The 25,991-nt window shown below is 38.4% G+C and overlaps 2 protein-coding genes across 5 annotated transcripts in view; one reads left to right on the top strand and one right to left on the bottom strand.

Annotated features, from left to right (window-relative positions):
• The window catches only part of ORC4 (origin recognition complex subunit 4), an 86,682-nt gene extending 72,760 nt beyond the window's left edge, over positions 1-13,922 (top strand). For all 3 annotated transcript variants that reach the window (XM_025431743.3, XM_025431761.3, XM_025431750.3), the window contains exons 10-14: positions 1,508-1,594; positions 9,127-9,235; positions 10,323-10,418; positions 10,504-10,571; positions 12,847-13,922. In XM_025431743.3, the coding sequence (XP_025287528.1) occupies positions 1,508-1,594; positions 9,127-9,235; positions 10,323-10,418; positions 10,504-10,571; positions 12,847-13,035 (549 nt within the window). In that variant the 3' untranslated portion in view covers positions 13,036-13,922. The remainder of the gene's footprint in view (positions 1-1,507; positions 1,595-9,126; positions 9,236-10,322; positions 10,419-10,503; positions 10,572-12,846) is intronic.
• Positions 13,923-16,014: 2,092 nt separating this feature from the next.
• The window catches only part of ACVR2A (activin A receptor type 2A), an 84,468-nt gene continuing 74,491 nt past the window's right edge, over positions 16,015-25,991 (bottom strand). For both annotated transcript variants that reach the window (XM_049097288.1, XM_025431730.3), the window contains 3 exons: positions 23,886-24,024; positions 20,644-20,774; positions 16,015-19,768 (listed from right to left, as the gene is read on the bottom strand). In XM_049097288.1, coding sequence (XP_048953245.1) covers positions 19,574-19,768; positions 20,644-20,774; positions 23,886-24,024 — 465 coding nt within the window. In that variant the 3' untranslated portion in view covers positions 16,015-19,573. The remainder of the gene's footprint in view (positions 19,769-20,643; positions 20,775-23,885; positions 24,025-25,991) is intronic.

Genomic DNA, 25,991 nt, shown 5'->3' with positions numbered 1-25,991 from the left:
TGGCGCCTGCCTTTGGCCCAGGGCACGATCCTGGAGACCTGGGATCGAATCCCACATCGGGCTCCCAGTGCATGGAGCCTGCTTCTCCCTCTGCCTGTGTCTCTGCGCCTCTCTCTCTCTCTGTGACTATCATAAATAAATAAAAATTAAAAAAAAAATTTATAAAAAAAAAAATAAAGTCAAAGAGAATAGTGAAAGCAATGACAAAGGAATGGGGACTTCAGCTAGGATAATGGGATAATGTATTCACTGAGTGCATAAAACTTTATTCCATTATACTAGAATTTATTCCTGAATTTGGATCTTCTTGCAGTAGAAGTAGAGGCAAACCAGTATCATCTCTAGAAAATGAGGTTTTATGGGTTTTTGTTTAAGAAAAAGAATCCTTATTCCTTGCAGATGATTTTTGAGAATTTATGTCAGTCTTCCCCAGGCTATTTTTGGCTCTGCCAGCTGTTAATTTCCTTTCCTTACTTCTGACTTTTTGTTTAATGCTAAATGTACCTTTTCATTAATTCTAATTCATTGCGGTCACTTGGCTATTTAGATAACAGCCTTTTCAAGAGGCTTATTGATCTCCAAATTTCCAAAGCGATTAGCTTCTCAAAATATATTTTAGTTTGCACTATTTACATTGTTGATCACTACTTCCTTCCCCTTGGTTTAATTGCTCTCTCTTAGATTCTCTTCCAGTCTTCAATATCTTTCTCAGTCTTTTTGCTCTTCTTTTTCCATTTACTTCTTAAATATTAATAATCAAGTTTCACTTCTTGACCACATCTTCATTCTTTTTAGGATATTCTGTCCCCAAAATACCATTTATGATTTTTTTCTTCCCTCTTAAGCCTTTGCTTTTCCACAAGTCACTATTTGACTTTCCATCAGACCATGTCTTCTATAAATGTCTTAATTCTCTACTTACACTATTAATTCAGACCCTTTTTGTCTCTAATATGGATAGTTGCAGTGTCCTACAATTAGGTTTTTCTGTCCTTGTCTTACCATGAAATCACTTTGCCAATAACTGAAACTCAGGGTTACATGACTAATCATCTTCTGTCAGTATGCCACGATCTTTCTGCATTGCTCATGTTGTTCCCTATAATGCTTTCTTTTTAGCTTATTGACTCATACGGTTTAAGCATTCTTTGTATTGCTTTACCTTTTTTCCCCAAATATGGTAATTCTTACTCTGTTGTGTTTTGTGCTGAGTTTTGATCATCCCCCTGGTATGACTGTATAGTTTCCCTTTTTACACCAGAAAGTTTGGGATAGGTATTATGTTTTATTTTTGTGATATTTAATTAACATAAAGGGTTAAGAAGAAAATTAATAGACTAGAAATTTCATTTTGATTTTTGTATCCTGCAAATAAAACCAACGCCTATTTAATAATGAATAAATAATCAGATAGAGTTAATGAGGTACACCAACCAGTGAGGCACATTATAGTTAGGTTTTAAACTGCCTTCTTCCTTATCTTTTTTTTTTTTTTCTCTCTCTCTAGTGTCTCATGGAAGATAGAAGTGTGCGAGAAGTACTACAAAAGCATTTCAATGTCAGCAAAAACCTACGGTCATTACACATGCTATTGGTTTGTATTCATTTTATTTTTGCTACTTATTTCACCAGGTAATTACATTTTGATGGGAATTGGATTGAATTTACAGATAAATTTTGGGAGAATTACCATGATTACTATGTTGAATCTTCTAATCTGCAATCTTCCAATCTGGAATATGGTACATTTCTCCTTTTATTTAGTTTTTCTTTGATTTGTTTAATCATTTTATAATTTTTACCACAAAGACTTTTTATATGGTTAAAATGTATACTTAAGTATTTAATTATTTTTTGGAAATGATACTTTGTAAATATATTTAAATGACATCTTGTTTTTAATTGTTTTCAATATGTTCATTGTTAGTATACAGAAATATATTTGTTTCTAATGGTATCGTAAATGTCTGTGACTACTAAAATTTGTGGCTGCTAGTATAAATATGTCCAGGTACTTTGAAGCAATTTTGCAAATTAGATATTTAGGGAAACTCAGATGCACAAGACAGCATATACAAGATTATTTAGAGCAATGCTGTTTATAATTGCAAAAAAAAAAAAAAGAAAATGACAGCTGTCAAGGGAAAGAATAAATTGAGTATACATGAAGGAATGTAATAACAGAAAAAAATGAATGAGCTGGAAGTGATACCTCAACATGCATAAGTTCTCAGAATAGATGTTCAGTGAAGAAAGTTACAGAGGTACAATATGATATTTATATAAAACTTAGAAATTAGTCTGTGTTGTCTAAGAATATATACGTATTCATACATATGTTTTTGTTTTCTATGCATAAATACTTACAAATGCAGTTGTTGGATTGTACAGTAGTTCCATTTAATTTTTGAGTAATCTACATACTATTTTCCATACTGACTGTACCAATTTATATTCCCCCTAACAGCAGGAGGGTTCCTTTTTCTCCATATCCTCCGTAACACTTGTTCTTATCTTTTTGATACTAGCATTCGGATAGGTATGAGGTAATCTCTCATTGTGATTTCGATTTGTCTTATTCTGATGATTAGTGAGGTTGAGCATTTTTTCATGTGTCTGTTGGCCATCTGTATTATGTCTTTGGAAGTGTCTGTTCAGCTCCTTGCCCACTTTTTAATCCAATCGTTTTGGGTTCTGGTGTTGAGTTCTATGAGTTCTTTATGTATTTTGGATACTAACCTCCTAATCAAATATATTTACAAATATGGGAGAAGTAATGAGATTGACTTTTTGGTTTGTTGATGATTCCCTTTACTGTGAAAAGTATTTTAGTTTTATATAGTCTGACTTGCTTTTTTTTGTTGTTGTTGTCCTCACATAAACGCAGTTATAAAAAAATATGCTGAGACAGATATCCAAGAGTTTACTGACAAGAGTATTTTTTAAAGAGTTTTATGGTTGCAGGCCTTGTATTTAGGTCTTTAATCCATTTGGTGTAGGAAAGTGGTCCAGTTTCATTCTGTTGAATGTCACTGTCCAATTTCCCAATACCATTTATTAAAGAGACTATCTTTTCCTCATTCTATATTTTTGCCTTTTTGTCATAGATTAATTAACCATAAACCTGTGACTTTATTTTTTATTCAACTATTCAGTTCCGTTGATCTATGGGGCTGTTTCCATGACAGTAGCATACTGTATTGATTACTATAGCTTTGTAGTATAGTTTGAAATCTGGGAGTGTGATACTTCCAGGTTTGTTCTTTCTGAAGATCACTGGCTATTCCAGGGTCCTTTGTGGTTTCATACAAATTTTAGGATTATTTCTTCTAGTTCTGTGAAAACCGTTACTGGTATTTAGATAGAGATTGCATTGAAGCTGTAGATTGCTTAGGGTAGAACAAACATTAACAATGTTAGTTCATGAGCATGGTATATTTTTCCATTTATTTGTGTCATTCTCAGTTTCTTTAATCAGTGTCTTAACAGGTTTTAGAGGACGGGTTTTTTACCTCATTGGTTAGTTAAATGTCTTCCTAGATATTTTGTTCTTTTTGATGCAGTTGTAAATGGGATTGTTTTCTTAATTTCTCTTTCTGCTAGTTTGTTGTTAGTGTACAGAAACACAGCAGGTTTCTGCGTATTAATATTTTATCCTGCGACTTTACTGAAGTTTTGTGTTGGTTCTAATGGTTTCTTGGTGAAGTCTTTAGAATTTCCTGCCCTAGTATTATATCATCTGCAAGTAGTGACAGTTTCACATTTTTCTTAAGCAATTTGGATGCCTTTTATTTCTTGTCTGATTACTGCAGTTAAGACTTCCAGTACCATGTTTATTTTATTTTATTTTATTTTTTAAGATCTATTTATTTATTCATGAGAGAGAGAGAGGCAGAGACATAGGCAGAGAGAGAAGCAGGCTCCTCACAGGGACCCTGATGTGGGACTCAATCCCCAGACCCGAGATCATGCCCTGAGCCAAAGGCAGACGCTCAACCGCTGAGCCACCCAGGGGTCCCAAGTACCATGTTTAATAATAAAAGTTTGAGAGTCTGCATCCTTGTCTTGTTCCTGACCTTAAAGGAAAAGCTTTCAGCTTTTTACCTTTTGAGTATGATCCTGGTTGTGGATTTTCACGCATGGCCTTTACTGTATTGAGGTATGTTCCTTCTATATAACTTTGTTAAGTGCTTTTATCCTGAATGGATATTGAATTTTGCCAAGCTTTTCTGCATCTCTTTTGCCAATTGTATGATTTTTATGCTTCATTTTGTTAATATGGTGCATCATATTGATTGATTTGTGAATATTGAGCCAGCATTGGATCCCTGGAATAAATCCCACTTGATCATGATGAATGATCCTTTTAATATATTGTTTTCAGTTTGCTAATATTTTGTTGAGGATATTTGCATCTGTGTTCATCAGGAATATTGGCCCGTAATACTCTGTTTCTGTAGTGTCTTGGTGTGGTTTTGGTATTAGTCTAATGCTGGCCTCGTAGTCATTCTTCCCTCTTCGGTTTTTTGGAATAGTTTGAGAAGTATGGGTATTAACTCTGAATATTTGGGAGAATTCACCTGCGAACCTATCTGGTCCTAAAATTTTATTTCTTGGGAGTTGTTATCATTTTTTAAGGATTTATTTTATTTTAGAGCATGAGCTGAAGGGGCAGAGGGTGAAGAAGAGAGAATCTCAAGCCAACTCCACACTGAGTGGAAAGCCCGACATAGGGCTGGATCTCCTGACCCTAAGATCACAACCTGAGCAGAAACCAATAGTTGGGTGCTTAATCCACTACCACCACCCAGGTGCCCCAGAGAAGTTTTTAAATTACTTTTTTGATTTTGTTACTAGTAGTTCAGATTTTCTGTTTCTTCCTGATTCAATCTTAGAAGATTGTGTGTTTCTAGGAATTTATCCATTTCTTCTAGGTTGTACATTTTGTTGGTGTATAAATTTTCAAGGTGGTCTCTTGAAATCCATTGATTTCTGTGGTGTCAGTTGTAACTTCTCTTTTATTTCTGATTTTGAGTCCTCTTTATATCTTGATGAATCTTTCTAAAGGTTTATCAATTTTGTTTGTCTTTTCAAACAGCCAGCTCTTAATTTCATTGATGTTTTTTCTGGATTTTTAAAAATTTCTTATTTGTTTTCATTCCGATCTGTATTCCTCCCTTGTTCTGTTCTTCTTTTTCTACTTCTTTTAAATGTCACATTAGATTCTTTCATTGAGGTTTCACTTGTTTCTTTAGGTAGGCCTGTTTCAGTCATATCACCTTCCTCCTCAGACTGCTTTTGCTCTGACCCAAAGATTTTTGGAACACTGTTTCCCTTCTCATTTGTCTCCATGTATTTTTCTGTTATCTCTGATTTCTTTCTTGACTCATTGGTTGTTTAGTAGTATGTTATTTGGTTTCCACATGTTTGTGGTTTTTCTAGGTTTTTTTCTTGTGATTGATTTCCTGTTTCATACCATTGTGCTTGGAAAAGATGCTTGATACGATTTCAGTCTTATTAAATTTATTGAGACTTGTTTTCTGGCCTAACGTAACTTGTCCTGGAGAATGTTCCACGTGCACTTAAAAAGAACGTGTTTGGTGTCTTGTGCTGGTTTTGGATGGAATGATCTGTATGTATCTGCTGAATCCATCTGGCTAGTGTATTTTTTGTTGTTGTTTTTAGATTTTTATTTATTTGTTCGTGAAAGACACAGAGAGGCAGGTTCATCACAGGGAGCCCAGTGTGGGACTTGGTCCTCTGGGATCACTCCCTGAGCCAAAGGCAGATGCTCAACCACTGAGCCACCCTGGCTAGTGTGTTTTTAAGGCCAGTGTTTCCTTAATTGATTTTCTGACTGGATGATCTGTGTATTGATGTAAGTGAGGTGTTAAATTATAATTAACATATAAAATTATAGTATTACATTCAGTTTCTCCCTTTGTGTGTGTTAATATTTGCTTTATATGTTCAGGTGCTTCGGTGTTGGGTGCATATATATTTACAGTTATATTCTCTTACTGGATTGATCCCTTTATCATTACATGATGTTGTTTGTGTCTTAGCACAGTCTTTGTTTTTTTTAAGGTCTGTTTTGCTTGGTACAAGTATCGCTATCCTGGCCTTTTGTTTGTATGTTTGTATCTATTTGCATGGAATATCTTTTTCTGTCCCTACACTTTCAGTGTGTGGGTATTCTTAGGTCTGAAGTGAATATTGTATAGGCAGCATATAGATGGTTCTTGTTTTTATTTTTAATCTGTTCAGCATCCCTATGCCTTTTGATTGGTGCACTTAATCCATTGACATTAAAAGTGCTTATTGGCATGTATGCACTTACTGCCCTTTCATTGTTTTCAGTTGTCTTTATAGTTCTTTTCTGTTCCCTTCTTCTCTTGCTCTCTTCCCTTGTGATTATATGATTTTCTTTAGTATTATGTTTGGATTCCTTTCTCTTTATTTTTTGTGTATCTGTTTTAAGTTTTTGGTATGTGGTTATAAGTTGGTAGTTGCTTAAATTCAAAAGCATTTTAGGGGCGCCTGGGTGGCTCAGTTTTTTAATCATTCAGCTCTTAATCTTGGCTCAGATCTCAATCTCAGGGTTGTGTGTTCAAGCCTCTCATTGGGCTAACCAATTTACCAGTGAAATTTTGTCATTCATAATTTTTTTTTTACTTCCTCTTAGGGCCTTTTCATTTTTGCTTAAAGAAGTGCCTTTACCATTTCTTGTAAGGCTGGTTCAATGATGATGAATTCCTGTATCTTGGAAACTTTTTTTCTCTCCAATTCTGAATAGTAATTTTGCTATGTAGTATATTATTGGTTGTAGGTTTTTTCCTTTCAACACTTTGAATATTATGTATTTTGTTTGAATATTATATATTAGACCTCCTTGGATTACTCTTCTTTAGGGCTTTCTGTACTTCCTGGCCCTGGATGTCTTGTTTCCTTTCCCAGATTAGGGAAGTTTTCAGCTATCATTTCTTCAAATAAGAAGTAATTTTTCTTTTCTTTTTTTAAGATTTTATTTACTTATTCATGAGATACACAGAGAAAGAGGCAGAGAAGGCAGAAGGAGAAGCAGGCTCCTTGCAGGGAGCCCGATATGGGACTTAATCCCCTGATCCCAGGATCACTCTCTGGGCCGAAGGCAGACACTCAGCCTCTGTGCCACCTAGGTGTCTCTCTTCAAATAAGTTTTCTGCCCCTTACTCTCATCCTTCTCCTTCTGGGACCACTAGAGGTGAATGTCTGTATGGTCGATGTTGTCTTCATGATCCCTTAACATATTCTCATATTTTAAACTCCTTTTCCTCCTCTGTGCTGTACAACTTGGGTTCCATTACCTTGTCTTCAGATTGCTCATCCATTCTTCTGCATCTTTTAATCTGTTGTTTACTTCAAATTATTATATTCTTCAGCTATGATTGATTCCTTTCTATATTTCTTAGCTCTTTGTTGAAGTTCTCACTAAGTTCATCCACTTGTTTCCCAAGTGTGGTAATCATCTTTCTGACCATTATTTTGACATCTTTACCAGGTAGATTGCTTAAATAACTCTATTATTTAGTTCTTTTTCTGAGGTTTCATCATTTTTCATTTGGAACATACTCTTCTGTCTCATTTTATCTGAATCTTTGTGTTTGCTTATATTGGGTAGCTGTGTCTCCTGGTCTTAAAAGTAGTGGCCTTATATAGAAGTCATTCTCTGGAGCCCAGACGTACAATCTGTTCTGGTCATTAGACCCTGGAGCTTCAGGGCTGTTTCATATTGGCTACTTGCACTTCTCTCTTGTCACTGGGCCACAGCTGCTGAGAGCACTCGTCAAGGCTGGTTCCTGGCCCATATGGCTGCAGTGCCTCATCACAACTACTACAGGCACACCAGTGTGTAGAGCTGGCCCCAGCCCAGGTGGCTGAGAGACCCAGCTGCAGCTGCTGAGGGCAGGTGGGTTGGGCAGCCCCCATGTGGCTCATTGTGAGATCTCTCCATGACATTTGTGTGCTTGCTAGTGGGTGGGGTTGGCTCCCCTTCCCTTGGGTAGGACTTATTTAGAAGGGGAACTTAGCTGGGTGGGTGATTCTGATGGTGCAATTCCACAGGGGGATGGCCCTGGCATGGATAGTGGTGCTAACCAGGTTGATGGATAGTGTCACAACTGGCTCTTGGAAGCATGTAACTAGCTTCGCTGAAGAAAAACAAGAAAAATAGTACTGCTAGCACTTTCATTCCCAAAGAAAGCTCCTATAGATCCCTGTCTTTCCAGCATTATGTATACTTTATATTAGTCAGTATACCTTCATATGTGGCCCAGATGTTTTTCAAACTGCTGCCTCTGAGCAATTGAAATTGTGTGTGGGCCCTGTAAGAATGGAGTCTCCATTTCCTATCATCCTCTGGCTCTGCCAGAATGAAGCCCCACTGATTTTCAAAGCCAAACATTATGGAGACTCCTCTTTCTGTGCGGATACCCAAGGCAGAGGGTGCCCAATATGGGGTTTGAACCCCTCACTCCTCAGGAAGGATTTCCACACCTCCTGCCTGTGGGTCACTGCACTGGGTATTTGAGTTCCTACCCCAACCACATCTCTGCTTCTTTTACCCTTCTCAGTGTGGCTTTTAAAAGTATCTTTAGCTGCAAAAAAAAAACCCAAACAAAAACAGAACAAAATCTTCAGCTGCTACTTTTCAGGGCATTCTCAGAGTTGCTTTATATGTAATTGCAGCCTTGGTGTGTCCATGAGGAGGTGAGCTCAAGGTACTTCCCTGCTCCATTTTCCCCATGAAATCAAAATAACCTTTTAATAGAGTTCTTTACCTATTTTGGATCTCTTCTTGCCCTCCTCTTTTCTAAATGTTTTTCTTTTGAGAAATTGTGAATTAAATATATAAGTGGGAAGAGATAGAGAGCAGCAAGAACTTTTTTTTATGCTTTACATTTATAGAGTTATATAGCATATGTATTAAAATACTATATTTTAATAGAGCCAAGTATGAGAATACCTTTCCCAAGCATTGATACTAACTCTCCCATAAGAATAGACTCCAAATTAGATTTTCAGTAATTCAGTAGTATCTCCAGAATGCCTAATAAACCTGTGTTTTTCTGATCCACATTTCCCTAGATGCTCGCTTTAAATCGTGTAACAACATCACACCCATTTATGACTGCAGCAGATCTGATGGAGGCAAACCAGTTGTGCAGCATGGATTCTAAAGCAAATATTGTACATGGTGAGAAACCTGCTTAGTTTTTTTTTATAAGTCTACGTTAATGGAGTTCTTTCAAAACTATACTTAACTATAACACAGAATACTTTTATACTCATAGAGCCTTTAACTCAGCCCTGCAAAAGGTATCATCACCCACATTTAAAGTGAAAGAAACTTGAGGCGCCTGGGTGGTTCAATTGGTTAGGTGTCTGCCTTCCACTCAAATCATGATCTCAGGGTCATGGGATCAAGCCCTACATCAGTTGTTCAGTAACGAGTCTGCTTCTCAACCTCTCCCTCTCCCTCTGCAATCTCTCTGACTCTCAAATGAGTTTATTTTATTCTTAAAATAAAATCTTAAAAATAAAAAACAAAGTGAAAGAAACTTGATACTCTGCCTCCCTTGCTACACTGGATATCCAGCTAAGACTTGTATTGCAGGCATTCACATTGCATCAAGTTCTGCTAAAGAGCATTGGCATTGAAGCGTTCACTATGCCTTTAAAGAATATAACAAATTTTCTTCTCTCCAGGAAAAAAATTTTAGATATAATTTCTACATGTTTAGGGTTTCTCTGAATAATCAAGGACCCTATGTGATTTAAAGTTCATAATTGTAGGGTCACCAGGGTGGCTCAGTGCATATGCCTTCGTCTCAGGTCATGATCCCAGAGTCCTGGAATAGAGCTTCGCTTTGGGCCCTCTGCTCAGTGGGGAATCTACTTCTCTCTCTGTCTTTCTCTCTCTCTCTCAAACAAAAAATTAAAAATGAAGTACATAATGGTAGTTTCAGTTTATGTTTATTATGGGACATATGAGAAGTGCTTGATAATATTCTCTCATCCTTAAAACATCTCTGTAAGCTTTATGCTTCTTAGTTTGCTCTTATTTGTAAGCTACACAAACGCAGGAAGCTTGAACAGTTTGCTTAAGATTGTATAAGTTAGAGTGATTGAAACGCATTTGAACCTGGGGAAGGTCTTGATCTCCTGCCATCCCTCAAAACCATTGTCTTTGACTCTGTCATTCTATTTGGAGGAGAGTTCTTTCAATCTTATGAATCAGTAAGTTAATATAAAACTCATAATTTGTTTTCCTTTTACTCTAGGTCTTTCAGTCTTGGAAATCTGTCTTATAATTGCAATGAAACATTTAAATGACATCTATGAAGAGGAACCCTTTAATTTTCAAATGGTCTATAACGGTGAGATGGGACTTTGGTGGTTTCTTTCTGACTGTACCTCACTGCTTATTTGAGGGTGTTAATGTTGGTATTGCTTTCTGTCCAGAATTTCAGAAGTTTGTTCAAAGGAAGGCCCATTCTGTTTATAATTTTGAAAAACCTGTTGTCATGAAGGTAAGACTTAAGTTACACTGTTCTTTTTCTACATACAGGTATATTTTTACATCCAGTTTGGTTGTATATGTCATAGTTGCACGCTTATTAATTTTGTAACATTAGGTGTTTATCTTAGAAATTTTTTTGCATAGCAGACAAAAATTACCTCAAAATGAAATCTTTGAATAATCTGAAGCAGCCAGTTGTTCCCAGTTTGTGGAAGTATACTGCCCTCTACTGTCTGTTTCCGGCCCTGCATGGTGCAAAGAACTAGACGTTACACTGCATGGATAAAATTCTGTCCCTTTACAACTCAAAGGTTGGCTTTATAATCTTAGCAGTAAAAAGACAAAAATGCAGGTATTAGCCATTAAGAAACTAGAGTAAAATATCATAGACTAGTGAGGACATACAAAGTGTTATTAGGGGTTAGTTAAGTTATGAGTTTTAAAACTTAAGAAATTTCATTAGAACATACAATTGTCCACTAGAAATATGTGAGCCACATAACGTAACTTTGGATTTTCTAGTACCAACAAAAAAAGTAAAAGAAATTAAATTAAGTTTAATGACAAATTTTACTTGACCTAATATACCAAAAATATTTTAATCTATAATCAATACAGAAAATTATTAATGAAATATTTTATCTATTTTTTAAAAATTACATGTGTTTACACTTAACACGCATCTTAATTTACTAAATATTCATTGGAAATACTTGCTCTTTAGATTTCATAAAATTTGTAGCTGAAGAAGATTTACATTCTGAAATTGTTCCAAACTAACTTAAAATTTTATAATTGACTCGAGTATCAGATTTTAAATTAAAATTAATGATAAACTTAAATAAAAAACCAAGTTCCACGAAAAGCAGTAGCCATCTGTGGTTCCCTTACTGGACAGTGCAGTTCTAGAGGACTTTATGGGGAAAAGCATCTTCTTTCCTTTCATCCCTCCCTCTTTTCTTTTCTTCTTTCTTTTCTTTTCTTTTTAAAACTGGCCCCATAAGTTCTTTATCATTCTTTATAGGCCTTAGTGATCAGACTTGTATTTTTTATACCAACTAAAAAATGTGAGTACAAGGCAATTACCATTTCTTGAGAACAACAGGGAAAGAATTTAGCCTACTGGAGGTTGTTTTTTTTTTCCCATTCCTAATGTCCATGTCTGCCTGATAGTCATAGTTTGTGGAGGTTGTATTAGTACAAAGGGTTACATGAACATTTAAATTCTTGTGATTTGTATCTGCTCATATCTTAATTTTAAATAAAGTATTTTCCTCCCTAGAAATACTTTAAATCTCTGTTTTATTCAGCTCCAATAATACCTGCAGCTTCCAGTGTTTTCTCATTTTCAGAAACAAGTGGTGTCTGAATTATTTCTCTTTTCATCAGAAGACTTTTTATGATACATAAAGAATAAATTCCAAAGTTTTTTGTTTTTTGTTTGTTGTTGTTGTTGTTGTTACAATGTGGTTGTAAGGATTAAAAGCTCCAGAATCTATTTCATTTTGTCAGTATTTAATGGTTATTATGTCATGACTTAATGGTTTGTTTTCATACTCTAATAAAATACCTAAAACAATCAGGGTTGGAAAAGACATAATACATGAATATTAGAGGTAAGAGGAAACAGTAAACAGCTCTTTTGGGGAGGGAGATGGAAGAGAAGGCTGTTTTGACAGGTCGTGGCATGTGCTTCAGACTTCTTAGGGAAAAAGGAACCTGTCTTTCCGTCGTGCCCATACCACTCTGCTGAACCATTTATTTTATAGGATCAGCTGAACAGTCATGGTGTACTGCTAGGGATCATTCCTGCCTCTGGCTTTTTTTCATCTATGTTAAGCTTCTACATAGCAACGTTTTACAAAACTAAAAAGAGAATGTAAATGGCAATTTGAATGACCTAAGTAATTAGTTAAAAATTGACTAGTCTTACCAGATGTTAGGTTTTCATAGAAAGAGCTAGAAGCCCTTCCTTTAAATTCAGAACTAGCAGGTGTTAGATACAGAATGAGCTTTGGAAGAAAAACTATATTGTGCAGACTGAATTAGAGTTTGCCCTGTTCACATTCAACAGTGCAAAGACAGATAATTGTATATTGACACTCCTTCACCTGATAGATGAAGTTTTTATGAGGTTGATGAGAGTGGTTTTTGAGCCCTGCTAATTTCTATTAAGTTTTGTTTCCTGGCACTCTGTTCTACAGTTGACCACAACCCTCATTGTTCCCTAGATTAACTTTATTTACTTCCTCTATTCAACCTTAACTATTTCTTTCATCTTTCAGGCTTTTGAACACTTACAACAATTAGAATTAATAAAGCCCATGGAAAGGACTTCGGTAAATACACAGAGAGAGTACCAGCTGATGAAACTCCTTTTGGATAATACTCAAATTATGAATGCTTTGCAGAAATACCCCAACTGTCCTACAGATGTTAGGCAGTGGGCAACATCCTCACTAAGCTGGTTATGAATATAACCAGTGGCTTCAGTTATGAAGTTTCAGGCATACTTTTCTAAGGAACTCAAAGCTATTGTCCTTTAACAAGATATGTTACTACATTTTCTTATATTTATAAACCTGTATTTTTGTATTTATGGGGACTGTTACACATGTAGTATCTGGGCTTTGTCTTGCCTTTGAGTCATGGGCAGTTACCATTCCAGTGAGTTAGATTATCTTGTAAGTAGCAGTTCAAAGAAATAAATGTGACTGTTTTAGGGAATGAACCATATGTTTATTTAATACTTGTCAAGTATTCATGTAGTATATTTGAAGAGTTCGTTTCAACCCAGCAGCCAAGTGCTCTTACAAATCCTAAAGCAGTAAAGAAACAATGGGAAGAGTTGAGGTGTACTGAGTAATCTTTTGGTCCATTGGGAGGTGCTGTATTTTTTTTTTTCCTCTATCCATGGAAAATTTGGATTCTATCCCAGACCCAGGTCTTCTAGTTCAGAAGACTGAACAGTTTGGCCCGAAGGTAGTTCACATGGAAGAAAAAGGTGAAAAGTTCGAATATGAATTTCTTCCAGGCTTCTTTTCAAAAGGTGGTACTTATTCATATTGTCTATAGAAGAATGCCTTGTAGAATTTTTTAAAAGGCAAATTCTTGGGCCTGTCACAGTCCCAAAAGAACAAAATTTGTCTTTTTAACGGGGACTTTAGGAAATCCCTGGAAAAATATTCCCGCAATTAATGTGAAGTGTTTGGCACTATTAACTAAACTCATTTGTATCAAAAATTAAATCCCTAAAGGGAATGTGGAAGTGCTCACCTTACAGATTCAGGAGTTCAGGCAGGAACTCATTCAGGTGTCTGTTTAAAGTGCAATTTAATAAACATTTGCTAAGTGGTAGTGACTTCATTTGTTCAAGAATATTTTATTGCCTGTTTTCATGGAAGGTTTACAAAAGACCATCCATATCCTTGTGTAGTTCATAATCCTTTTAACTGTCAAACACGCTGTGATATTCAGGGACTATTATTTTACAGTTGAGAAAACTAACATAGTAGTGGCAGTGTTCGGAATCAACACAGGTAGCGAATGATTGACAGACCCTGAAATTCAACTCAGATTTGACTGACACCAAAGCCCTACTATCAAGAGCTAAAATTCATTAATGGGTTCTTGCCATGTATTTTTTAAAGTACGCCCTAAGAAATGATTTATCTGCTTTTCAAGAAGTATCAGGTGTAGAATGGACTGTAATATTTCTGTGTATAAATGTAGCTCTTCGGTTCAACCTTTTTTTTGCAGACATAGCTGTTCCTTCCCCGCCTCTAAGTCTTCAGATCACTGTCATTTACTTTTCAGCAGTCTCAGTAAAGGTAAGGCTGGCGTACTGGTTCTGTGCAATAGTCTACAGATTTTTAGGGGGTATTTTGCCAAGATTGATGGTAGCATCACTCTTAACTAGAAGCAAGGATTTTACTCTTGAGCTAAAGTTTTCCCTTTAAAAAAAGTTTCCTGAACTATTTTAGGGAAGTACTATCTGCCTTAAAGGCACTCACTGTGAAAGCATCTAAAGAACTTGATTTTAAGATTGCAAATTACTAGCTTAAGATGCCACTAAAAGGCTGAAAGCTCTCATCTGCCTTCCTGGTTACGAAAGACCTACAGAAGATCCTACAGAAGATCTGTCAACAGCCAGTATACAGATTGTAAAACTTTAAGTAGCAGCGTGGGTTTTCATTTTCAGTGAAACAGTTCTTAAATTAGAAAAAAAAGAGGTCAGCAAAGGTCATACAAATAAATAAAGTATGTGCCTATATTACAAAGGCATTTTTTGAGGCGAGGAGCAATGTTGATATTCCCCTTTACATATTCCATAATACAGAGAAGCTGAGATGTACTTAAAATTTAAGGTCCATCTCTTAAATTGCTTTAAACCATCAATAAAAAAATAAATTTGAAAAGCCCTAGTAAAAAGCTTTGAAGAATAATCAAATAGGGCTTAGGGAATGTTTTCTTCATGTATTAGAGGAGGAGTGTGGCCTTTTAAATAACACAACCCACATGAGCTCCATGAGTCATCAGATTGAAAAACCGGTGAAGAGGAAGTGCTAGAGGCTTCAGTAGGCCTGGCCGATGGGACCCCTCCGAGTACCCTTGCTGAAGCAGGATCTTCTCAGAACACCTCCGGTTCGCGTACACGCATGTGAATGGCTCTGGGGAATTAAAACTGGCTGGTCCTAATGTCATGTGCTGAGTATATGCTGTGTATGAACTCCCCCGAGAACCTGCTGTGCAGGACCTGCTGCGGGAGACCATTTCAGTCTTTGGCAGAGATTCAGCGCACGCTCCACCATAGTTTGCGTGTTCACTTGGTTTAGAAGGCGGTGCGGGTCTTTCAAACTACCGTTACCTAAATGTATTTTCCTTCACGTTTACCCTAAAAAAATACTGAGAATCGCCCTGGTGTGAATTGTGACACTGCTCCCACCGCACCACGGGGATGGGGGCTTTCCATCCGGGACTCTTCTTTGAAAGCCACAAGATAAACAAAAGCCTTAGCAACATTAAAAATGTAAATGGACGGCAGCTTCCTCGACAGTTACTCTTCCCCTAAGTGCAAATACCAGAATTCTTCCATTGAGTCAGTAAATTAGTTACCATCCTTAGGAAATAGAATTTGTATCTGAGATGACTACTCCCTGAGCCACGGTTTTCAGTTTCCGTAGGAACACGAGGTAACTAACGGGCACCAGCCTCTGGTTTCCTGGAACTGGCAGGACTAATAGCCTTCATGGGGCGAGCCGTCTGCTTAGACGCTGAAGGGGGGACCCCAGCCTCGACCAGCCTGCCTTCTCTCACCACTGTCCCCATTCTTGCCTGTGTCAAGGTGTGAGCCTTGCCATGAACGATAAAGTTGCTGTTCCCTCTTTAAGAAAAATAAGTTTATTATTAAAAAAGTGTATGTACAGCTAAAGAAAAACTGCATAAACATCATACCATATTCATTTTTTTATTTAACTCGGGGGTGGAATGGGGATAGCATACATTTTATTGTACAATATTTAACAATCACTTATTCAAGGTGGGGTTTTATGGGGCTTTTTTTTTTTTTTTAGCTTTTTGTTAAATACTTGCAGAAAAAAATAGCAAGTACAATTTGACAGTAGTACAACAACCTGTGCCCAAAACACTGACAAGAAATACAGAGTAAAGCTAAAATAATTGCTTACCAATATTTTGAGAGGTAACAAATAGGATGTGGATTGAGACTGCATAAAAAATGTACTGCTGGTTGAATATCTGAGGTAAATGATGTTCAATTAAGATGCTACTTGTATCATTTTGCCCATAAATCGGTAAATAATTTTATGCACATTATACCAAATGCTTCTAAAAAGTAATGTTTTAAAAAGGTAAAAAAGAGAAACTGGAAAATACTTGTGGAGAAGCTTTTTTTTTTTTTTTTTTTAAGTAGTAATCACTTTTAATTCCACTTGAACTTCTCACCCGGCCAGGGTTTTTTTCCCTACCCACCTGCATGTTAGGTAAATGTAGCTGTTACTTTAGGATTGAGGAAAGGAGGAAGAGAGGTTCTTTTTAAATTTCATGATAGAGGATTCTATTTTAAATTCCAAACTTGTTGGGCTTTTTTCCTGATTGTATTTTTCAAAACATCACCATGAAAGATAGTGCAGGTTCATGGGCCCAACCATTTTGAGGCACAGTCTCTGTTCTGGAATTCACAAGGTACCTGTAATAAACATTCAAACAAGAGTCACACTTCACATGCTAAAAACTTCCTAGCATCTAAGATACATACAAGAGCTGTGCAGGGCATAGACTCCGAGTAAAGCCGAACACTGGTTAATCCATCAGTCCTATGGCAGTTGATCATAAAGCATTCCGGACACGGAGATTTGGGCAAGGTAAAGAGTGGAAGTTAGAGCAGCAGTCCTGATGGGTATCAGAAAGGCAAAATACAAGACGAATCATAAGGAGCACCATACACATGAGGAAAAAATTACTGGGGTCTCAGTGCACCCCAAAACAAAGAAGTCATCGTTTTTCTCATTCTTTGATCTTTTTTTTTTTTTTTTAGTATCCATAGCTCAAACCTTTTGTGAGCTTGCCCACTCTGCGCTGACTGTAAACCAAACACGAAAATGCCCTGCAAATGAAAGTTTTAACAAGACTAGGTGTCAGGACAGGTAGTCACTGGAACATTCTTATTTTACTGCTTATAAAAAGTGTTTTCCTATTAATATAGTTTTCAAAAGGATACACGTCTTAAAGTTGGTTAGCTAGAGTTAAGTACGATACCCAGGATTTCTAAAAATTTTTTCTAACATGAAGAGAAAACTATCTTTTGAATAACTGATCTTATAAAATTTATCTCTAGTGCTCACGTAAGCCAAACATTCATCCTAATATTCCTTGTTTTGATTTGATTTGATTTTTTTCCTTACTTTTAGAAATAGGGTTAAAATGTTTAGAACAGGAGATTGGCGATTTCCATGTGTGAACATTGTCACTTTTCCATCTTGATTAGTTTCAGAGTGGAAGTAAAGCCAAATCAAGAAACTGAGGTGTCAAGTACTTTTTGAAATAGAGGTGAACTCAACATCGAAAAGGGAATTTTAGGAATACACTGAAAACTTGGGTACACGTGCGACCCAAGAGCACAACGTCCTGGATGGTGTGTGGCACACAGACGACAATGCTATTACTCGTCTTTCCCTCCCTGCTTTAGAGTGTGTTGACCTATGCATTATTTATAAATAATATAATTTATTATTCCCAGAGATTAAGTGCACATTATATGTAAAATGTAGTGTACTGTGTGGTTAAATAGCCATTTGAAGATAATACATTCACAGTGAGCTCCTGATAGTGACATGTAAAAAATCCTTTTATAAAATTAATGTATGGATTTTAAAATGACCTGATGAAAGTACATAGCATAATACTGGCTATTTGTTGGTCAGTAATCTAGAAATTCAGGAAATTACTGTTTTACTTTGGCCTACATAAATTTGAGGAACAATCCAATCATATTCTAACGCAGTATTGTTTTGAAAAGCACTTTGGCACCTACCTACCATCGCTTCCGTTTTCTTATCAAGGATAAGGCATGAAATATCCTAAGAATCCTGGTTGTCAAAGCAATTTGCGGGAAGAGGCAAGAGGCTCGGCGGTCTTACCTCTGTCGACGTCGGTTACCTCTAAATGTCATTGCATATTTTAACTTGTTATCCCTGATTTGTTTTAAAACAGTAACATCTGAAATCTGTGCTTAGAATTTAAAACCTCTATCCTAGGATAATTCTCTACAGATCACAGACCTCAAATATTACTCTGACAAGATGGCACCAGGCAGAAATAGAGTGATAAAGGTACGCGTCTCAAAGCAGAGAGTGAGGAATTCTGGGTAATGACACTTCCTGAGGTGATCCTTAAACAGTGATCAAGAATGTCCCACACACTGTTTGGTGAAAAGAAATACACTACAATTCTACACATATAAATAGGAAAAAAAAAAATCTATTTTAAAAGAATAAAAATGAAGAGCTTTCCAGTGTCACAGCTCACTTTAAAAAATTTAAATCATGCTTAAATTTTCAAATATTCCCCAAACACAGCACACCTAAAAAAAAAGTACTTAGGTAAGTATGCGATAATTTGGGAACTGGATAGAAGATGAAGCTTTAAAACATGGGAGGAAAGGGGGAAATGACATTTTTTCATTTCAAAAAACAGCACTTTTTTCCGTTAAATACAAGCTAGCACAAGAAAAGCTAAAACACTGCTTTATGAATGGCCACTTAGTGTTGGCACTAAGCATAGCTTACCTTTTTTTCTTAAATAACACAGTGAATTTGTAATACCTTGTTACAAAACATGGATCAATTTATTATTCAAATTTTGTTAGTGTTTTCAATTTTATAATTTAGCAACCGTGGAACTGAGGTATACCTTGTTGAGGGAGGTTAAAGTAATGCTTGGAAGCCTCTTTACTGTACCCCACTTTGATGACTTTATGTACACAGAACAGCAGCACACTAAACATTCACAAGCTGTGTCATATTGGCATTACAATAGTCATTTATAGAAACACAACAGCAAATGCAATAAAAACAAGTTACCCTTTTTAAAATCTGAAATGAAAAGTTTTTGATTTAAAAAAAAAATAGCAGTAGTTCATTTAAGGAATTAGTGTCTTCCGACAGACATTTAGAAATCTGATGTCAGTTTTCAAACACTTGATTAGCCAGGTCCAAAAGATCCTTGATTTGGAGAGGGCTACGTTCTTCATGTACACGTTTTCAAAAGTTTCTTTATAGAGTCTGCAGCTTTCCTTAGTCTCGTGTCCTTGGCGTCTGCTGCGGGCAATGCTGGACGTCTCCCAGAGCCACATTTGAAACGAGGGTCTTCTTTCTGACCTGTCCAGGAGACACCGTGTTCATTTCTCACAGAAAATAAACTGTAAGCAGGTCCGTTAGCTTAGCAGCTCCAGTTCAGAGTCCCGTTTCTCACTGTGTACACATGGTGCCACCATCATAGACTAGATTCTTTGGGAGGAAAGTCAACATTTGTCACCATCGTGACCACTGTTACAATGTCCTCTGTGGTAATGATATTTGTTAGTCTTTGCATCTGAGTGATTCTTTCACCTACACATCCAGCTGATAACCTGGCTTCTGCATCGTGATCCCAACATTCTTCTATCGTTTCACAGAGCATTGCCATCCCCTAAAAAGGAAAAACATATTCAGACACCATAGCAAATTCTGTTTCTATTAGGAGACAAATGTCCATGAAGAAATGGCTATTTTTGTCCGTTGCAAGATTAGCCAAGTTTGATGTTCTAGGTCAACATTCACTTGTCTCTACTGTATGCGGGAAATGGAAGAAAAGCACCAAGAAAAAAATAAAATTTCTTACAGCACTGGAGACTGTCCCAAGAGGTTATTAAGGTTTTTTAATTCCAAAAACCCTTGTCCCATTGCTTATAAACCAGGTCAGTTCGAGGCTAACCCGTGAACTGGGCTCAATCAAAACCAAGGCTGAATTTTTTTAAACCAATTCTTATTGTTTTCTTAGTTAATACCAGCATTTCTGTTTTGCAGTTAAATAGAAAAAAAAAAAGTTGCAAAAGCATCCTGGAGATCCTCTATCTGCTTTGTATCCGTCTCCAGTTATATTTGGACCAAAATACCGAGGGCAGTCGTGCCCCATTCACTACCTAAATCTCTAGTTTTAGAGCATTCTGAAGAACCTGAACATAGTCCAATCCCAAATCAAAACATGGAGAGAGGAAAGCTTCACTTTTTAGCTTGGGAAGCTGCTGATCTTCGAGGTCCCCCACCTACCCGCAAGCTCAGGGTCAGGCACTCGCCTCCCTGGGAGCTTTCCAGACAGACAAGACCACAGCAGTGTGAGCCCCTTGGGTTCTAGGACTTCACCATCTCCCTCACGGCCCTAAAACTCTTGCTTACAGAACTCTAGGACCGAATACCCTCTAGGAAGATAACCTCCCCAGAAAATCCTCCCAGAAGAGAAGTGTGCAAATCTTTCCTCCAAAAAGCATTTGATTGGAATTTCAAATGAAAAGCTGTGTAACTTACAGCATGTTTCTGCCAATAATCTCTTAAAACAGGCCGCTTTTTTTTATGCACAACAACTTCCTGCATGTCTTCAAGAGATGGATGCTGGCCAATTTCCTCCTCAAATGGCAACATGTATTCATCTACAGGTCCTGAAATGGAGGGGGGGAATCATTTTAATTCAAATCTTCCTGACGTCCTGAAACACTCCGCATCACCTTTTCCCAACTGCTGCAGGCGGTAAGGACGGGGGAGACCGAAAACTCCACCATTCGGCCTATCGGCCTGCTAAGGGCCGAGGACCCTGCCCCTCCGGTCTGGGAGGCAATGCCCACCTCCCCTCGGGACAGGGCCACGGGCGCCATCAAGGCTGGCGAGTCCGCGCCGTGACCCCCCTTACAGTACTTCCCACAATTCGAACCGGACCGTCCACAGCGGTGCCTCCGTCTGCCCGTCTGGGGCCGTCTCCTCCCCATCTTCGCTGGGACACACCCTAGCCCCCTGCACGTTCTGCAGAAGGAATTACGTGCCTCAGAGTCCCACCTCTGCCCTCACAAAACCTGCCAAAAATATTTAGTTTTTTAAAAATCACAATTCTACTCTCGGTTCCCAACAAGTCTTCAGAACGTGCCTTCAACAGACAAAATTTATTCAACAAAACAAGCGGCTTCTATTTTCTCAGGCATACTCCAATAGGAACGTGCAGTTCCGCGTCCGCACGCGTTCGTAACGAGCGCTTCTCCTGACTAGGAACCTTCCGTGTTATTTGCTTCCGTTTTCCACCCGCCTGCAGAGTGACGGTGACATCACCTCTATTCTACAGGTAGGAAAGCAGCCCAGGAAGGTTGCGTAATGTGCGCGAGGGCAGCAGCTAGCTGCTCCGTGCAGAGTTGGGCTGCATCTCTGAAGGACGCTGAAGTCTGTGCTTTCCATCCCTGCGGTCTCCCCTTGACGGAAACCCGTCACTAAAGAGCCGTTTCCTATAAAGGACCTGTATCCTATAAAGGCCTAAACCGTGTACAGATGCTCCTAGTCCTGGACAGAACAGAGGCTGGAAACCGTGAGTCCTGAAGGAGGACCTTTAACTCCACCCTCTGCAAGCGGAAGAACCTTTGATGCCTGGAGAGTCCACTTCTGCTCTCGCACTTCCAGCAACTCCAGGGTCTGACGAGCCCACGGCTCAGCAGCAACGGCACGGACTGGCAGCCTGCCCGCCACGTCAACAGCAGGCCCCAGACCCAACCTAGACCTGCTGGGTCCAAACGTGAACTTTGTCAGGAGTTTGGTTCACATGAAAGTCTGAGAGGCACTGAATTTACCCGTCCACGATTAGCCATCGAAGCCCTCGCTTCTCAAGGTTCACTGTCCCCGCCCGCCCTAACCTCTGACCTAAGAGTCAGGAATCCCCGACTCTGCAGTCAAGTACTTACAGCACGTGCCAAGCATTTTAGAAATAGCAGCTGATGTCCTTTTCATTTGTCATGAAAACTTCCCGGCTAACCCCTCCACCGCACAACAAAGCACGTTCATTGCACTAAACCCCAGTGACACCCCTGCATTCCTCAGGCATGACGCCCGTCCAGAGTCACTTCCTGAAGATCTGCGTACCGAGCGCAGAGCTAGACCAGGATCCAGGTCCTGCCCTCAGCTGAACTAGACATTACGTCCGGGCAGGGCCTGGCATATCCCCCACACCACCAGCCCAAGTTCTTAGGAAGCATATTCTCCCGTAATTCCTGCCATCCAACCTATTGCTGCTTCCATAAATGCACGTAATAAACGTACTTCCTCTTCCACTTTGAGCCAAACTACATGGAACAGTTACTCTTCTTCCTGTAGACTTCCAAGCTAGGATTATTTCCAAACTGCATCACTCTCTCCTAGGTCTACGTCCACGCCCTGCCAAACCTCCAATCTTAGGAGAATGAATGGCTGTCCGTTCCTGAGCACCTCTCCCTCTACTAAGGTCCCTTTAAGAGCACAGTAGCCCCAAATTTCATGCAGCAGAGGTGGTCTGTCCTACACTGAGCCCATGACAGGGTGCAGAAAACAAAGCGTTCTTAGAAATGTGAGATATGTTGGTTTAAATATTCTCCGCAGCTCAGGGGCTGAGCATCTGCCTCCTTCGGCCCAGAGGGTGTGGTCCCAGGGTCCCGGGGTCCCGGGCTCCCTGCGAGGAGCCCACTGCTCCCTCTGCCTGGGTCTCTGCCTCTCATGAATAAATAAAATAAAATCTTAAAAAAAAAAATTCTACACAATTTCTTCTATGGTCCTATGGTCTCTTCACCATCTGCAGGGAGTTTTTAGGTAATTATAAACTTAAAGGGGTCAAGCTAATTTACATTTGTCAAGATGTTTGCCTCCTATTTTCATACCAAAAAAAGGTGCCATAACACAAGTGAAGAGAATGGAGACCTTCTGAGAAGCACTAAAGACAGAACCTGGCACACTGTAATTGTGTCACACCCAGAACACAATCTATAAGTTTATAATCAATCAGTGCAAATATTTATTGACATGAACAAGGACTTACATAACAAAGAATCCTTTAGAGCCAAGGTGTGCTACAGAATGTAACTAGTGTCACTCGTGTTCATCATGACGTCTGCATCAGCTCGGACCCCCAAGGCTGTAGGGAGGCAGGACTTAAGCTGTGGTATATCCACGGACCTGCTTAACCACGGAGGACGGACTAAGGTCAATGGGTCGGGTATGTGCTGGCATCATGGGAGTGATGCCCAGAGTGTCCTGGGAGGGAAAACCCCCCAACTCTTCATTTATCTCCTCTTGCCGTAAAAGCAGCCTTGGGAACCGACCGGGGTCAGGCAGGAGCTGCAGGACCCACCAAGGAAGCCGTCCTAATCCCTACGTCTGGATCCGAGTTTCAAATCGAGGTTTCACCATTTACCACCTTGAAACTGGCAGTCAGCTTAATTTCTACTTAAAATTTGAGCCTCAAACTGCTCATGTGTAAAACTAACATAATAACTACCTCCAGAAGGGCTTTAGGAAATAAACTAAAGGCACGTGCCCAGTGCAAAACGCCCGGCAGTGGTAAAGGGCTGGCATGGCCCATGCCTTCCCTCTCCAGCCTGCCCTTCTCCGCCTCCTGAATTCTCTTTAAGCTACTACCTCTTCAAGTCTACTTCAGAAAAAGTTTTGCACTTTAAAATATTACCTTTGAGTGTAATCATCCCTTTTCATATATGTGCAGTAGGCAATACATTGGCATATCTTTTTTTAAAAAATGTATTTTCCCTTACCATCTGCGGCAGTACAGCGAGAAGCCAGTTCCCACAGGACTAATCCCATGGCGTACATATCTATCCTCAAAAATGCATCCCTTTGGAAGTTTATAGCACCCTCTAATACCTCTGGAGCCATATATCTCCGGGTACCAACCTGAAAAAGATGTTGAAAGCAAACAGTACTCATTCATTAACTTTATGAACTAACATTTTATGATTTTGTAAAAAGAATCAAAACCAAGTGTGGTCTGCGATCCCATCAGGCCAGGTCACCAAGCTGTGACCACCAGACTAGAGAGTCCAGGAGCACCGTATTTCATCTCAAGTAACAACAGCCAACACACTGGGAACGGGAAGTTTCCATCGGTAGGGAGGTAGGGACTTCTTACAGAGAGTTCTACGCGACTCTTAAAAAACAGGAGGTAAATCTGGGCTGAAATTGAAAGATTTCCAAAAACCGTGTACAGCAAGGAACAAAGCAGTGTATATACTGAGATCCTTTCTGGATACACTTAATAAATACACCAACAGACATGCTGGGTTGGCTTAGAATTTTCTTCCCTTTCTGGAAGTAATCACAAAAAACAACGGTTTTGTGGGAGACAAAGGCAAAAAACAAAAACAAACAACCCTATAGTTCTCAATTGTACCTTTGCATCCTGTTTGAAATGTGTCTTTAAAAAACAAAACAAAAACAAAACACCCCTTTTTGAGGGTTTCTCTTTCTCTGTATTAACAAAAAATTACATAAAACTTAAAAAGAATTAGCCAAGTAAAGGATGGATAAACTTTTTAAAGTTCTATTTCTACAAAGTCTACATATTTATTTATTCATGAATTCTGTCCTGGCATTCTTTATTTATATCTGTCCCTAACAATTTGGTATTTCTTAGTATTGTAACTATGGTTACTAAGCTACTATAGCTAGCTTTGGTTGGTGCTTGACAATATTCATATATGAATGCTTAAGATTTTTTTGTAAGAAGCTGGGTGGATCCCAATCTAATTGAGCTTTTGGAGATCTAGGGAGCAGCCCAGATAATGGTATTTCCAAAAAGCTCTATCCTCAGATGACTGATCTCTAGACTAGAAGTTAGACAATTATCTGAAAACACACATAAAATGGAAATGTCTTAAAAAAGGAACAGATCACTAAGACTCTAAAGTTCAAGTTTTAAATTCATTTAATAAGATTTAATAAGAACGCTTTAAAGAAATAAAAAAAATAGGGTTTTTTTTTGTTTGATTTATTTATTTATTTATTTATTTATTTATTTATTTATTTATTTTCCTCCTTTAACTAATTGTAGTGAAAGCAAGCAGCAGGTCTCAAAAGTTGACTTTTCTCCTAAGATAAATGTATGTCACCCAAAGTACTCTTCTTACCAAGTGACTACTCAACTACCTTCTTAGTGTAAAATGTCCCTTCTTTTATAAATTAATGATAAGATAAAAATGTTTTTCTCCAGTGCTCTTTCTTTGCAACATATAAAATGTAGAGTCATATGCATTTTGAAATATTCTGATCTGGGGCACTGAGTGGCTCAGGTGGTTAAGCCTCTGCCTTCAGCTCAGGTCACGATCCCGGGGTCCTGGGATCCAGTCCCATGTCTGGCTCCCTGCTCAGCAGGAGTCTGCTTCTCCTTCTTCCCCCCACCCCACCACACTGCTCATGCTCATGCACTCTTCCCCCCCTCCCTCAAATAAATAAAATCTTAAAAAAAAAAAGTAAGAAAAGAAATGTTCTGGTCCATGAAATCTAGAGTCAAGGAGCCAGTGATGTGTTATTTTTACCTCCTCATGTAAACCAACCGAGGGCAGTAGTGTCTTAAAAATGGGAGAAGAGGGCTATGAGGTAGGTGCCGGAGGGTTAACTCTTCGCTAAACTGAGCTGCGTATCACAACCAGCTCAGCTGTTTGTCCCAAGGCCTCCCGCACAATCTCCTATCTCCACAAGACTGCCTTCCTTCCCAAACACATTTGGTGTCAGCTTTTCCAGAACTATGACTGCTGACCACTGCTAGAAACCTAAATGCTTATACCATCAATCAGTATTGCCAAAATCTGTTATGCTGTGATTCCTTAGCAACTATCCTTGGAGGTCAATAGGCAATACTGGGA

The sequence above is a fragment of the Canis lupus genome, chromosome 19 (assembly GCF_003254725.2).
Source record: "Canis lupus dingo isolate Sandy chromosome 19, ASM325472v2, whole genome shotgun sequence".
NCBI lineage: Eukaryota > Metazoa > Chordata > Mammalia > Carnivora > Canidae > Canis > Canis lupus.
Note: the sequence above shows the minus strand (reverse complement) of the source record. Positions and strands in the feature narration are given on the sequence as shown.